The 15,517-nt window shown below is 38.8% G+C and overlaps 1 protein-coding gene across 1 annotated transcript in view; it reads left to right on the top strand.

The window, feature by feature from the left end:
• Positions 1–15,517, top strand: part of JMY (junction mediating and regulatory protein, p53 cofactor) — a 60,414-nt gene that overhangs the window by 17,406 nt on the left and 27,491 nt on the right. Inside the window, exons 3-5 of the mRNA XM_042451346.1 lie at positions 5,318–5,491; positions 10,075–10,225; positions 14,320–14,489. Of these exons, the coding sequence (XP_042307280.1) occupies positions 5,318–5,491; positions 10,075–10,225; positions 14,320–14,489 (495 nt within the window). The remainder of the gene's footprint in view (positions 1–5,317; positions 5,492–10,074; positions 10,226–14,319; positions 14,490–15,517) is intronic.

The raw sequence follows: 15,517 nt of genomic DNA on the forward strand, positions 1-15,517 counted from the left end.
TATCACATCTCCCTTCTGGTTCCCAGCCAGTACATACTACATCCCAATAACTCCCTTTCCCATTCATATGGTTCTCTACTAACCTAGGTTTTAGGCAACATCTTTCCTTCCACCTTTGTCCCCCAATTGTTAAAACTGAATCTGTCACTTCATCATCATACCAACAAGTTTTTCATTTCTATTACTAATCACACAGACATCCTGCTCATTCGTAGATATAAATGTCTGTCCCTAGGCACTTCATTTCATGCATTGATGAAATAGACTTAGTCTACGAAAGCATATGCTACCAATTTCCCTATCACATCTCCCTTCTGGTTCCCAGCCAGTACATACTACATCCCAATAACTCCCTTTCCCATTCATATGGTTCTCTACTAACCTAGGTTTTAGGCAACATCTTTCCTTCCACCTTTGTCCCCCAATTGTTAAAACTGAATCTGTCACTTCATCATCATACCAACAAGTTTTTCATTTCTATTACTAATCACACAGACATCCTGCTCATTCGTAGATATAAATGTCTGTCCCTAGGCACTTCATTTCATGCATTGATGAAATAGACTTAGTCTACGAAAGCATATGCTACCAATTTCCCTCTCTCAGTCTCAAAGGTGCTACAAGACGACGACGACAACGATGATACAGTAATAATATTTATTTATATTTTCTCACCTCTCCCAGGTGGACCGAGGCAGGATTACATCCCTTTGCATAGGTTGTGAGTGATCCATAATTCCTAATATATTACATTTACAAAACATGTAAAGTCAAGATCCTCATCCAGATCCTCATCCAGCTGTTAAATGTACTGGGTAATCCTCAGCAATTCTTTATTACTCAATCTTAAACTTAACCCTTAACAATTTAGTGAAGATAGAATGACACTTTAAATTCCACGAAGGACTACAAATAATGGAATATAAATGAAATTCATAATGACTCAAATGGTGCTGGCATGTTGTTGCAAGAAGAAAATATAGAACTTTTAACAGTTTTTCACCACACTGTGGCCAGCATCCTGGTAGTAGACATGCACAGCCATGTGTTACACATGTGGAGTGCTTTTATTGGACATTCACAATGACCCTATCCAGCTGATGAGAATGGAAGTGGAGATCTGCATGTGGAATACACACTGAAACGTGTGTGCATAATCCAGAATGGGACTCTCATTATTCCCTAATGGGATCTGAGACCTCATTGGGGAACTTGCAGAGGCCAGTGCAGAATATGTACTGAGGCACAACATGTTTCACCACTGCAATAGCACAACAAGTTCCTAGCCTTATGCATTTAGGAGTTATCCTCATTTTTTGTGTTAGAGTAATATCTAATATAAGGGTTGTATAATGTAATGCAGAACAAAGCATTGCTTGCTGGTGGTTATTTATGAAGTGCTGTAGTAAACTTGATCTATATGTGTTAAACTGGTTTAGCTAGTGCAAAAATGTTTGTGGTATCAGTAAAGGGTTGCATGAATAGTCAGTGCTATTAACGTAATTGTCACTGTCTGTAGTTTTTGCATTTACTTTCCCTCTTGATCTCATTCTCTATAATCCCAACCCCAAGCTTATATATGTTTCTAAAGAAATGGATTACAATTTGCATGCTATTAATACATTTGTTGGTCTCTAAATTTTCACTGGAGACTGTTGTTTCTGCTGCAGTGGATGTAGGCAAGAATCCTGTTAGTGCAATGTGCTAGTAGTTGCATTTCTTCCCAAATTATAGGGCAGAGGCAAGTGAAAGCAGGAAAAACCATCCTGCTTTGAGCAGCCTATTTCTCTGTTTCCTCTCTAGTCATGATGAAATTACTGGGCCTGCCACCAAACATCACATAGCAGTTAAGTCAGCATAGTGTCCCTCTGTTCACTGACTTTAGTTCTGGTTTCTGAATTCTCTGGGAAGGGGAACTGCCCATATGAAAGAGCCATGGGTCTGCTGGATCAGATCAACTGTGCAGGACACATTTGCTTTGGTTTTTTGGAGGAGCTATTTCATTTTTAGCCTTGCAGGGTCTTGCAGCAGTTTGCTACTGAATTTTGGCAGCAAACTGCACAGCAGGGAGATAATGCTGGCAATGTTCTGCAATGGCCTCCTCTAAATCTGAGGACCCTGGGGGGCTTAGAGGAGCATAAAAATGGGGCTGGGGACCACACTTTACCCACCTGTGTATTAATTTTTATGCCAATGTAATGCTTGTTAATCACTTTATTCAGTGGGTGTATCCATGGTATCCACATGCACATGTGTGCACAGACTTAGAGTGATCATTTGCTTCACAGACCTACATGGATCATACTGCCCCCTTTACCTCTTAGTACATTGGAAGCTAGTCCATAAACTTTACTGAATTTTTATTTCCTGAATTTTACCATTCTTTGTCTCCCAGAATCCACATGGCCAGAACAAGGAATGGCCTGTTTACATGTATTCTTCTATACCATCATAACTGAGAACAACAACAACATCTTGACAAAACGTAGGCTTGTGACTCTTAGCATTGCCATATTTTTATTTTCTTATATGATTTGTAACATCTTTGCATGATGAAGAAGCCAGTGGAGCTTTAAAAGCTTGTGTCATGTATTTTATGCATTTTGGTTGGCCCCATAAAGGTATCACTGTTTGGGGGATTTTGGATGTTATTGTACTTTAGTAAAGTAGTTTGTCATGATGTGTAAGGTGCTCTTGATTTGAAGAGACAAAAATCCTACTATGTGAGCTAACTGGGAGGTTTTCTTAATTGCAGCCTTAATTTTATTGAGCTTTTCCTGAAGACTATAAAAGAAATATTCTGAAAAAGGAAGACATCTGGAATTGATGCCCTATATAAACATTGATTTAAGAGATTTCCAATATAAGCATTTATGGAAGATTTAGACATTGTATGCATAGTTGTTATAAAATAGACAGAACCCATGCATTATATTTCTGTTGCATTCCCTACTTGATAATTTACCTCCTCCTCCTCTTCTTCACACACACACACACACACCCACCCTACCTACCTCAAATTATGGTCCCTGTGGTTTTCCACATAGCTGCATTTGTTGGATAGGAAGATAAAACTGCATGAATAGTTGTGATTCCAATTTGATATACTGTATTTTCTGGCGTATAAGACTACTTTTTAACCCAGGAAAATCTTCTCAAAAGTCGGGGGTCGTCTTATACGCCGGGTGTTGTCTTATAGGATGGCTGCTGAAACCTCCAATCTGGACTGGAGAATCTGCGGTCGCCACATATGGTGGGGGAAGCTCAAAAAACGGCTGCGGCCGCATCCCCTCTGTATGTGGTGACTGTATGAAAGCAGCAATGGCGGCACTATACAAATATGGTAGAAAAAAATCTTGGAGACAGGGAGCACTGGCCAGGCAGGGAGAGCTGACCAGTCCAAGCAGGCTTTGTATACAACAAGTTTTCCTGCTAAGTACTCGCATGTCATAAGCATTTGAATTAAAATTACCATATTGAAATCAAATCTGATGCTTGTTTGTTTGTTTTTTTAATTTTTATTTGGTTTGCATTGGAAGAGGGGTAGTCTTATACGGCGAGTATATCCCAAACTCTATTTTTTAACTGGAAAAGTTGGGGTCGTCTTATACACCCAGTCGTCTTATATGCCGGAAAATACGGTATATGAAGTTATGTTTTGTTTTCTTTAGTACAGACAGTTAAACAGTTCAACCATGTGTTTTCTGTTGAGGATTTTAAAATGTGATTTGCTTTATTCAGTATTGTCTGAGTTAGTCTGTTGAGACAGGAACAGAACAAAAGAGCAGAAAAGTTGTCCATTGTCTGACCAGGGCTTTGGATATGCTTGACATTGAAAGAGCCCACACTTCAAGTTCTTATGTCATATTACAGACAAATATCTCATAGACCCATTGGATGCTACCAAAGTTTTTGGTTTTGTCTCCCCCGCCCTGAATTAAGCCAACATGGCATAGTAGTTTGAGTGTTTAGACTATGACTTTGGACCCCAGAGTTCAGTTCCCAGCTCAGCCATGAAACTCACTGGGTGACCTGGGACAAGTTACACACTCTCAACTTCAGAGAAAGGCAGTGGCAAACCTCCTCTGAATAACTCTTGCAAAGAAAACCCCATGAGATGTTGGCTTTAGGGTTGGAAATGCCTTGAAGGCACACAACAACAAGAACAGGAAATAATTATCTAGGATTGTGATCCAGAGGAGCCTTCTTTCCCATCTCTTCCTTTCCACTCTCCCCACATTCACTGCAGTGTTTCAGGCCATTACTTGGAAAGGGAAGCTCTTTTGTACAGCTCACATATTCCATTAAGTCTTGCTTGGTACAGCTTACTCATGTACACTGTCCTATGTGCATTCACTTTGGAGTGCATGAAGAGACAGTCCCCTCTGAAGTCTTGTGATAACTGGGCATGTGCAGCTAAGTCTTGGGAATGGACCCTGCTATTTATTGCTTTTTTAATTACTTGTTTAATGTAGCCTTTCTGTATGCAACAGTTCTGCTTTGCCAAATATTAGTGACACATCTGTAGCCGTGAACATAAGAAAATAACTGTGAAATGAAAAAGGCCATTGAGACAGCTGCAGAGAAAAGGAGAGAGAAGGCTGCTGGCTCCAAGTTTCCTGTTTATCTCATGTGTAACTTTTAGGAGCCAGTCTTTAGATCCAAGGTGCTGTGGGCAGGATGATTTTGACAGCTGACTGTCCTATAAGTCTACAGGTCATTACACATAGATGTGTTCCAACAACATTTCAGTCAGAAACATTTAACAGAGCCTTTTCCTCCTGATCCTGCTTCTTCTGCTCCTTCTCCTCTGCTTCTTCATTTATATCCTGCTTTTTCTCCAATATTGGCACAATCTGTAGAATTAAAATGGCTTAAAAATCCATTAAAAACAGAAGATGAAAATCAATAAGACAGCATACCATTATATGCTCACTGTAGTCAATTTCTAAAAGCCCTTTGGAATGGAAAGGTTTTTGCTTCCCGGCAGAAAGCAAGCAAGGAGTGATTATATTGGATATTTATATATCAGGTTTGTAGAGATTTCTAAAGCACTTCTTATTTTACAGAAATAATTAAAATAAGGCATAATATAGAAAACTATAGTACCTTTACAGAAAGTTGAGGAATCAGTGTTTTCCTGGCTCCTTTTAAAGTCTTCTAAGCAAAAGTAGAGAGTAGGGATAAATGAAGTCAGCATTTCACCAGCATATGTGAGTGGCTGTTGCAAGTTACAAATGTTAGTCACTTTATATGATTTTACTTGGTCACAGGGAAGTTTGATTATGTTATATTGTTTTCCTTCATTTTTGCACAGCTCCTGGAAAAGCACAAGAATACAGAAAGCATGGTAGAACTGCTTGAATTATATCAAATGGAAGATGAAGCTTACAGTAGTCTTGCTGAAGCCACCACAGAACTCTATCAGTACTTGCTGCAGCCATTCAGAGACATGAGGGAACTTGCAATGCTCAGGAGACAGCAAATTAAGGTAACAAACTAGCAGTATACATTCTAAATTTATCTAAAATCAGATTTCCTGTTACCAACCTCCCTGCCACAAATAGAGAGTTGTGTTCATCTAACAACATTTGTAGGGCATAGAATGGATCATGCCTATATTAATATACAGTGCTCTATTTGTTCTCTTTTGATAGCTTTCAGAAACATTTGTATAAGGGGAAAAACATTTCATTCACTTTGACCAGAAAACTTGAACTCAGACTCTCAAGTTAACACTCTAAAGTTAACAAAGGCAGGATACAGAGTGCCCCTTTGGAGCGGCCTGCACCTGCCCCTTTCCCTGATGAATCAGGGCCTCAGCTGCCACAGCGGCAGCCCCAGAGGCCCTGATCCGCCACTTTCCTGGCCTCGGGGAAGCGGCAAAATGCTGCTTCCCTGTGGCCTGGAAAGGGGTGTCCTTGGGGCTTTATGCCCCAAGGACACCCCGACAGCAGTGGGGAAAGGGAGAAAGGGGCCTTTCTCTCTGTATCGCTGGCGTGGCTGTTTAAAGGCCACACCAGAAATACGTGTGGCGCCACAAGCGCCCTGAAGCAGCACCAGGTCTGTGCCATGCTGTTTGACTGTGGCGCGGCAGTGACGTCATAATGGCAGCGCCCATGTAGAAAGGGCGCCACCATTGCCACACCGTGGCTACGTACTAGGGTTGTGGGGCGTCTGGAAAGGATGCCCCGAGGCAACCATAGTACGTATCCAGGCTGGCGCTTTGCACTGGTCTGGATACTGCCAAAGCTAATGTTGATACTGAATTGACGTTGTTTGTTTTTCTCTAGTTATGAATTGGGACATGTGCTGTAGAATTTGGAATGTATTAATCTGAATTCCTTGGTGCTTGTTCAGTGGCTTACATAAAAAGTGGTCTAGATAAAACAATAATTTTTTGTTATTGTTAACCACTCTTGACTCTTGGTGACCCTGTGGATGAGACATCTCCAAGACTCCCTATCCTCCATTGCTCTGCTTAGTTCCTGCAAATTCATACCCATGACCTCCCCTATAGAATCCCTCCATCTAGCATGTGGCTTTCCTCCCTTTCTACTTCCCTCCACCTTTCTTAGTATTACTGTTTGTGCCTTCTCATGATTTGAACAAAGTACAACATCCTCAGTTTAGTTATCTTGGCTTCCAGGGAGATTTTCGACTTGATCTGTTCTATGATCCATTTGTTTATCTTTTTGGCTGTTCACAGTATCCTTGGTACTCTTCTCCAGCAGCACTCAGAAAAGAAAAGAAACAGTGGCTTTTCTCCTGCTGATTTGTAAGAATCCAAGTCTTCACACAAGTGAGGCAAGATCTTGCCACTTTGTCAAGCCTTCTACACTTGCTAGTGAGCTCAAAGAATAGGTGGCAAGGACCAATAGAGGCTTGGCTAGTAATAGAAGCTTATATTGGAGAGAGCCTGACAGTCATTTTCCAGAAGGGGAAAGGAAGCTTAGATTTCCAACTAGTGGTAGGCCAACTTGCTTGGGCCGTGGCATTTTTGCCCTGCACCAAACCTCAGCAGGTGCCATTAGCATCTTCCCCCAATTGCCATGGAAGTGGCCAAACATACATCTTGGGGACAGGACTCAACATTTTTAGGCTATTTTGTGAAACTGGGCATTTCAAATGCTTGACATAGCCTTAAAAAAGGAAAGAAATGGGAAGCAGATATTTGGCTATGTCTGTTTTTGTCTTCAAGCAATCTTATTTTATTGCATTTTTAAAAGCCTGTTTCATAGTCTGCAATCTGTACTTTGTGAACAGATTCAGGCAGACTTTTTGGGACTACATATTTCAGAATCCCCCAGCCATCGTGGCTATTGACCATTCTGGCTGTGATTTTCTAAAACATGTTGTCCAAAAAGGTAATGTTTTCAAGTTTAGATCCTAAGGTAGGAACTTGGTGTTTTTGCTGAGTGCTAAATCACCTAATCATTTAACATTTTTCTAAACTCTGTCTGAATTTTGAGCCTTTAGCAATTCATGTCCCACATGGTGTGACATATTTCTGAAATGTTTAGAAAACTGGTAAGACTTACATTCCAGATTACCATAGAATGTAACACTTACCATTTTGGATACTGTATTTTCATTTTCAGCACAATTATGGCAAGTAGCTTTCATGTACAAAGTAGCAAGTCCTGTAAAGGATACTAATATCTTTACAAGATTTTCCATAACTGATGTATAGCACCTTAATAACTTGCCAAACATGATGTTGGTGGCAAGAACCAAACATTTTTCTGTCAGTCTTCAAAATACAAAGACAAAGGCAGTATGTATAGTTGCAGTATATTTTATAGCTTTGTGGTGTTTAATTTTGCTGTATTTTCCATTAGTATATAATTAAAATTTAGGCATCTTAGCATGCTAATAAAGGTCTAGAATGCAGAAACGTTGAATATAATTGTGCATAATGTTGGAAAACTATTTTTGTATTTGACATTTTATAAGTCAGTTCAGATGAGTCAAACGGATTATTGGGGAGGAAAGGGTGCTAAAATACTGCTTTTATTTAAATATAAGTAGCATATTATTTATAATAACATGCTGCTGCTCATATCCATGTATGTGAGAGATAAATTTTGTGCAGAAAAGCAGCCTAAGGTGAAGGAGTTTCTCACTTGCTCAACAGAGTGGTCTTTCCTTAAGACTCCAGTCTTCTGCAACAGCTTTTTGTTAAAAGCAGAAATGGACAGAGTCGCATGTAACTTGTCATCATTGCCTCCAGAATGCCTTTCTGTTCCAAATTGTGATGATAAAAGAGCACACTCTTTAAGAGTTTTGATTGCTTAGAAATAGTAAGTTATTAAACTGAATTCACCCTTTCAGTTCTTGATTTGAAAAGTAACTAATGACATGCTTCATCCTGTTACCTTCAGTCTAGTTCCTCCAATTGGTAGAAAGAAGTTGCCACCAGTATGTATGAGTGTACATGTGATTGGACATGTGTCTCAGATAAGTAGAGCAATCTAAATTGTGTGTATGTGAGGGAGCCAGCTTTCAACAAACCCACTTGCAAAAAAGATTGTTTGGGGCTAGAAAGTCATTCATTTTAGCAAGCAAGAAAGCTGATACAGAGGCAGGGAGGCTGCATTAATGCAGATAAATCAGATTACTAGGAATACCTGGAGTACATTTTTGGAAGGGAATCTGTTCTTTAGATTTGAATGCCATCTACGAGAGTATGTTTCCTTCCCCCTCTCTTCTCTTTCTTGGAATAATATACTTGCTGGATTGAAACTTAAAACCACCCAGCTCTTTCATCAATATTTTTCATGGCCAGTACAAATAATTTATGATTACTAGAACTAGAGATACTTTGTGAATGTGTGGGGGTGGGGAAATTTATGTCGCTGACGAATCACATCTTTCTGAGTATTTCTGGCTTGCTGTAGCAACCTAGTGTTTGGTGTGTGTGTGTTTTTGAAAACCCTTTTGCACTGCATCCACACTGGCGAAATAATGCAGTTTGACACTACTTTAACTGCCATGACACTCAAGACTATGGAATTCTGGGAACTGTAATTTGCTGTGGCACCAGAGGTCTTTGAAAGAGAAGGCTAAATGTCTGTCAAAACTACAAATTCCAGAATTCCATAGCATTGAGCCATAGCAGTTAAAGTGATGTCAAACTGCATTATTTCGCCAGTGTGGATGCAGTCTAAAGTACCTTCATGCTTATGTAGAGCAAGGCTGGATCCATGGGCATACCAAGGGTAGAAGAGGCCAGTCATTCTTACGGATTCAAAAATGTCCTGATGTAGCCTTGCAGTGTTTTGCTTCAAAGACTCTTAAGCTGGTGGGAACACTGTCAGTAATGCTTCTTTGCCCCTAGCTTTCCATGGCTGTAGAGGCTTGTTGCTGGGGCAGAAGTGCCATTGTGTCTATGAACTCCTTTTCTTTGGCAGAGCAACGCTTCTGATCTGTACAGTGATGCCCTCAGCCAGCTTTCAACAGAGAATTGGATTACTCTGTCCAAGAACCTTTTACTATCTCATGAGACCTTTTAATATCTCTTGCAAAATAAGGAAGATTTACCAGGGAATCATTTTGGCCCTTCAGATGTTGTTGGTCTTGAAATCCAGCAGCCTTACCCAGCATAGCCAATGATGAGGATACTAGGGCTTGTAGTCCCACAACATCTGAAGGGCCTTATCATTCCCATCTTATCCTAACTCTCAGCTTTGTTTTTTTAAAAATATATCAAGAGCCAAAACTTCAGATAGTGATTCTCTTTTCCCTCATTCCTCAGGTTTTTTCTCCAAGCTTTAGTTCACGAAAAGCTATTACCATCCATTCATCCTTCCTAGTTATATCCTTTGTTCTTTCCCCGCTTCTCCTCATGATTTTTATATTATTTATGTGTGTGTGTTTGTGGTTTTCCTGTTTTTGATTATTTAAGTGAATGCTAAAAAGAGATGTTTGCATCAGTATTTACCAGCCTTGGCCCATATCCTCAGTATAATACTTAAAAGTGGTTTAGGGATGCTTTAACAGCTTTCCTTTCCCGAAGATTTTTAATGCATCTCTTAATTTGAGGATGGATGTAATGGATTGATTTACTTTCAGATTTCCATAGAAAATGATTACTTAGGACCCCGAAGAATTGAAAGCCTCCAAAAAGAAGATGCAGACTGGCAGCGGAAGGCCCAAATGGCTGTACTTTCTATACAAGATCTTACTGTGAAGTACTTTGAAATAACAGCAAAAGCACAGAAGGGTAATGGAATTAGACTTTTTCATATTTTCCGTCTAAACTTCTAAGTCTTGTTTACGTGCAACCACTCGTTTTGCTTGTCACTCACATATTTAAAAAAATATTTTCTAGAATCTTATATACTCAGATAAGAGATAGGACATTTTCTTATAAATGTTATTCATTCCACATTTTATGTGAAATGTGCTTTTTAGATTCATCATCAAAACCATCCTGTTAAGTTGAATGCATTCTGTTTTGTATACAGAAATTGAAAGTTGGAGATATTTCTGTCTTTGAGTTCATGATTGTTTAATTCTATAAACCCAGGTATTTCAGGTCTGTCCATTTGAGATTTGCTCCCGTGTAAGATAAAACAAATTCAACACTGATACAAGCTGTGTGGCAGTAGGTTGATGCTTTTAAAAATGATTTCCTACCTGTTCACACTTTTCAAAAGTTGGGAGACTGTTGAAGACGTGAAGGAGGACTGGAGCAATATAGATTTTTGGTGTTGGGTTGCAGCAGGTGTCTGTAGTAAGCAATGAGATACAGTTTGAACTAAGGAAAAATAGGATCCTGCTTTAAATATTCCTACTGTAGTTGTCTGTGCCAGTTTACAACATGCAAAGTAAAAAACAGCAGCCTCCAGAATTCCTTATCTCTCTCCCCCGGAGGTCTGACTGGCAGCAGCACACTTGTCATTTGGGCACCAAGTTAAAACTTGACTGTTCACCGAAGTCTTTAGGCGAACTTTACAACACAAAGGTGAACTCATTAATGCAACACAAATACTGTTATTTATAGTTACAAAAACTTCAAGATTTTTAAAATCTGTTTTTAACTCATTAATATTGTTTAATATGTTTTTAGCTTATTTAAACTATCTTACTGTTTTTAGCCAGTTTAACTTGTTTTAATGCTATTGCAAATCATCCTGGGATCTCTTAATATAGAGTAGGCCATAAATATTTTAATAAATAAATAAATAAAGATCCATTGTCATGGGTGAGGGATTGGCATGGATCGCAGTAGAAACTTTTCCTTCTTCCTGTTCCCACCTGTTTGCATCAAGGTGTATGTGCATCGCCATAGTTGTTGTTGTTGTGCTTTTAAGTATTTCCAACTTATGGCAACCATAAGGTGACCCTATTGTAGGGTTTGCTTGGCATGATTTGGTCAAACAGGGTTTTCCATTGCCTGCCTTTTAGGCTGAGAGCTTACGATTTGCCCATGGTCCCCCAGTGAGCTTCCATGGCTGAGAAGGGATTCAAGCCTTGGTTTCAAAGCATCCTAGTTCAACACTCAAACCACCACACAGTAGAGTGGCAAATTTAACTGACAGAGATCAAACAGTCTTTTCAATCTTCTGATTGTTTGTGGAGACCCACAATAAAAGGAGTGGGCAGCTGTTGGGGTATAGGGGGCTGTCTTGCCCACCTGGAAACTTCATTGAGCTAGGCCCTCCCACTACAACCCCTCCAGTTATTTTTTTAAAAGCTTTATTTTCCTCCAAACACCACCTGCGCTACTTAGAGGGTGTGTGGGATAATTTCACCATGTATTGGATACCACTCTCTGGGCCATTTTAAGCTTTGAATAGTTAATTTTCTAAACAAGAAATAAATTTGAGATTGACTTATAGAAGTTAACATCTGACAGACTTAAACTAATATTACAGGACTATATTGAAAGAGAAAAAATGGGCTTCTTACCGAAAAGACAATTAAAAGACAACATTAGATTTGTGATGGACATATTGGAATATTATGAACGGAACAATGACAAAAAATTAGGTTTGATTTTTCTGGATGCAGAAAAAGCGTTCGATAGTGTAAATTGGAACTGTATGTTTGAAATTATGTGAAGGATGAACTTAGGAGAAAATGTCGAAATGTGGATAAAAAGAATATATGAAGAACAGAAAGCATAGATTATAATTAATGGACACAAAACATGTAATAAGAAGATCTCTCTTAAAAGTATGGGCAAAGACTAGAAGAAAAGTCTATCGGAAGATTCTTTTATGGATATCTCCCCAAGAGGCATTCATAGGGAGATGGAAAGCTTTAGATACATGGCTGACTTATACAGATATTCTATACAAATCAAAATTTAACAAGTATGAGATGAAACCTATTGAGGTATTAAAACAGTTAGATCCAAAAGTGCATTGGTACCTTTATCTACAGATTAAAGAAAGATTTACAGATCTATAGATTAAAGAAAGATTTAAGATGGACCAAAGAAACCACGACTTTGAAGAAGAAAAATCTGAATTAGAATTCTCAAAAATTTTGTCGGAAGTAACTGGAAAAAAAATTGCATAGCTTCCTTAGGAATTTGGAACATGAAAAAGAACCCATCACAGATATGATGACCAAATGGGCCAATTGAATTGGACAGCTGGAAATTGGCCAGAGAAAAAACAAAAAAATTCACAAAATCCCAAAATCTCCATGAAATTTTTTGGAAAATGGAGCATAGCTGGCATCTAACACCCAGTAGAATAGCAAAAAAATATAAAACAGGACCCAGTTCATGTTGAAAATATAATAAGACAGTTGGAACTTGGATTCATGTTTGGTGGAGATGCCCAAAATTAAAATTGTATTGAACGAGCATACATACAGAAATAGAACACATGTTAAAAATTAAATTTGAAATGAGATCAGAGATATATCTGTTAAATATGTTAGATAAAATTAATTTTCAAATCAAGAGAAAATATGAAACAATTTTGCTTTATTTAATAACTGCTGCAAGAATTATAATAGCACAGTTTTGGAAAAATCGTGAGATGCCTAGCTTGGCTGGTTAACGAAAAATTTTGAAACATTTTAACAGGTCGCTTAGCATAAAAAGACAGTACAATAATAGTGGAAGAGGGTGTGGATTACAGTGAGCCAAATGGAGGGTGCAGATTACAATGAGCCAAATGCATTCAATGTATGATTATTGTTTGTTGGGATTGGTATATTAAGATCAATACTTCGGGGATACATGAAGGTAGATAGAGATAGAAAGGGGGGAAAAAGAGAAGAGTAAAACTTTTACAATTAACAATGTTGAGACAAGGTTCCAAGGCAAAGAGGGAAGTAAAGGTTTATGTTCAATTTATTGTCAGACACTAAAGAAAGGGTGATAACTTTTCAATTGTGATATGAAAGTTGTGTTGAGCATGTATTTTATTTTGTTTTATTTTAATAAAAAATATTAAAAAGTTAAAAAAAAGAAGTTGACATCTGAATTCTTTCCTATTTTTTTCTTTTTTGAAAAGGCCTCTTTTTGGCTGAAAACAGCTGAGAGTGTCAAAAATATTCCTAGAAAATGTTGAGATACAATTTGAGGGGGGGAAATAAGAGGCCCTGGGGTCCACAGGAATGGACCTGCAGTGACAAGAATGCCTCTTGACCTGCAGTCAGTTTTCCTGACTCCTGCAGTATATCATACATGGGTTCCAAGCAGGATGGAAAATATTGACAGTGTGCCTGGTTTCCTTCCTTATTCTTTCTTGTGTTGCTCTTGCTTTGGTGTGGAAGAGATGAGGACATGACATAATGCCTTCAGAAGAAGCAAGAAATATGCATGGCAAAATTGTTCATGCAAGGAATTGAGACAGATGCAGTTAGAGAGGGTGCTTGTCTGAAGGCAAGTAAAAGAAGCCAAGAATCTGAGGTGACTGAACTCTCTCCCTGACTTAATGGATCTGTTATACCATCAGACTAGGAAGTTTGGTGTCATACGCCCCAGAGTGTAGAGAAATTCTTTTCTTTTCTTTTTTACTATCGCTTCCAGAATTACATGACCAGCAAGGACAGGTTTCTGATCTGTTATCTCAGAGTCTGGGACTGAAAGTTATTCAGCCCTTTCCACATTAGAAAGGAAGAACTTTTTAAACAAGCGTAATATATTTGGGGTGTGATTAAAGCTGTGTATTTATAAACTGGAAAGTCATGACTGAAAATGATGACAGTGTTAATGTCATAAAGTCTTGAAGCTGTCATTGCTGCTCCAGGCCCTCAACAAAATAAACAGGGAATTTGTAAACTTATAGGACAACATTTTAAGTATTTCTGGGTAGAATAAGCCTGTTGTTTCATTTTCCCCCACAACAGCTGTGTGTGATCGAATGCGAGCTGACCAGAAGAAGTTTGGTAAAGCAGCATGGGCAGTAGCAGTGGAACGAATGGAGAAACTCCAGTATGCAGTTTCTAAGGAGACTTTGCAGTTGATGCGAGCAAAAGAAATTTGTTTAGAACAGAAGAAGCATGCGTTGAAAGAAGAGGTAATTGGTTAAAGATCTAGGAATTGTATTTGTACAACACTGTACTACATTGAATGTAGATGAAAATTCACAATAATTGCTTGTACTGATTTATTTTTAGAGACTTAAAAGTAAAAAAAATTGACTTGTTAATCGCTATATGCCTTGGAAACATAGTATAAAATGATCAAGAATGACTATGATCTATTGAAATGTATGGATCAAATATTTTAAAGAAATGAATTTAATTTTCAAGCATGCAGAAACTAAGTGTTAATAGGTCAGGCCCCACCTGGAATATTGCGTCCAGTTCTGGGCACCAGAATTTAAAAAGGATGTGGAGAAACTGGAGCATGTCCAAAGGAGAGTGACTAAAATGGTGAAGGGTCTGGAAACCATGCCCTATGAGGAATGACTTAGGGAGCTGGGGATGTTCAGCCTGGAGAAGAGAAGGTTAAGAGGTGATATGATAGCACTGTTTAAATATTTGAAGGGATGTCATATTGAGGAGGGAGCAAGCTTGTTTCCTGCTGCTCCAGAGACTAGGACAGGAGCAATGGATGCAAACTGCAGGAAAAGAGATTCCACCTCCAACATTAGGAGGAACTTCCTGACAGTAAGGGCTGTTCGACACTGGAACACACTCCCTCAGAGTGTAGTGGAGTCTCCCTCCTTGGAGGTCTTCAAACGGAGGCTGGATGGCCATCTGTCGGGGATGCTTTGATTTAGATTTCCTGCATGGCAGGGGGTTGGATTAGATGGCCCTTGCGGTCTCTTCCAACTTTATTATTCTATGATTCTATAGGTTTGGTTCACTTTTATATTCTTTTAAAATTTGAAAAGCTTGATAATGGAACACTTTGGGGTGTGGTTTTACTTCCCTTGGAGATTATCCTTGTGTGTAAAAAAAGAAAATGCTTCAAAACATGCACCATGTGTAGCTGTATTATTGTTATAGTAGCCAGACATTAATTTTGTCTGAACAATTGGAACAGATCTGTACTACACATGGGGATCTTTAAAAAATGATCTGCACTGTGCAGCAGTCT

This window comes from Sceloporus undulatus, chromosome 2 (genome assembly GCF_019175285.1).
Source record: "Sceloporus undulatus isolate JIND9_A2432 ecotype Alabama chromosome 2, SceUnd_v1.1, whole genome shotgun sequence".
In the NCBI taxonomy this organism is placed as follows: Eukaryota; Metazoa; Chordata; class Lepidosauria; order Squamata; family Phrynosomatidae; genus Sceloporus; species Sceloporus undulatus.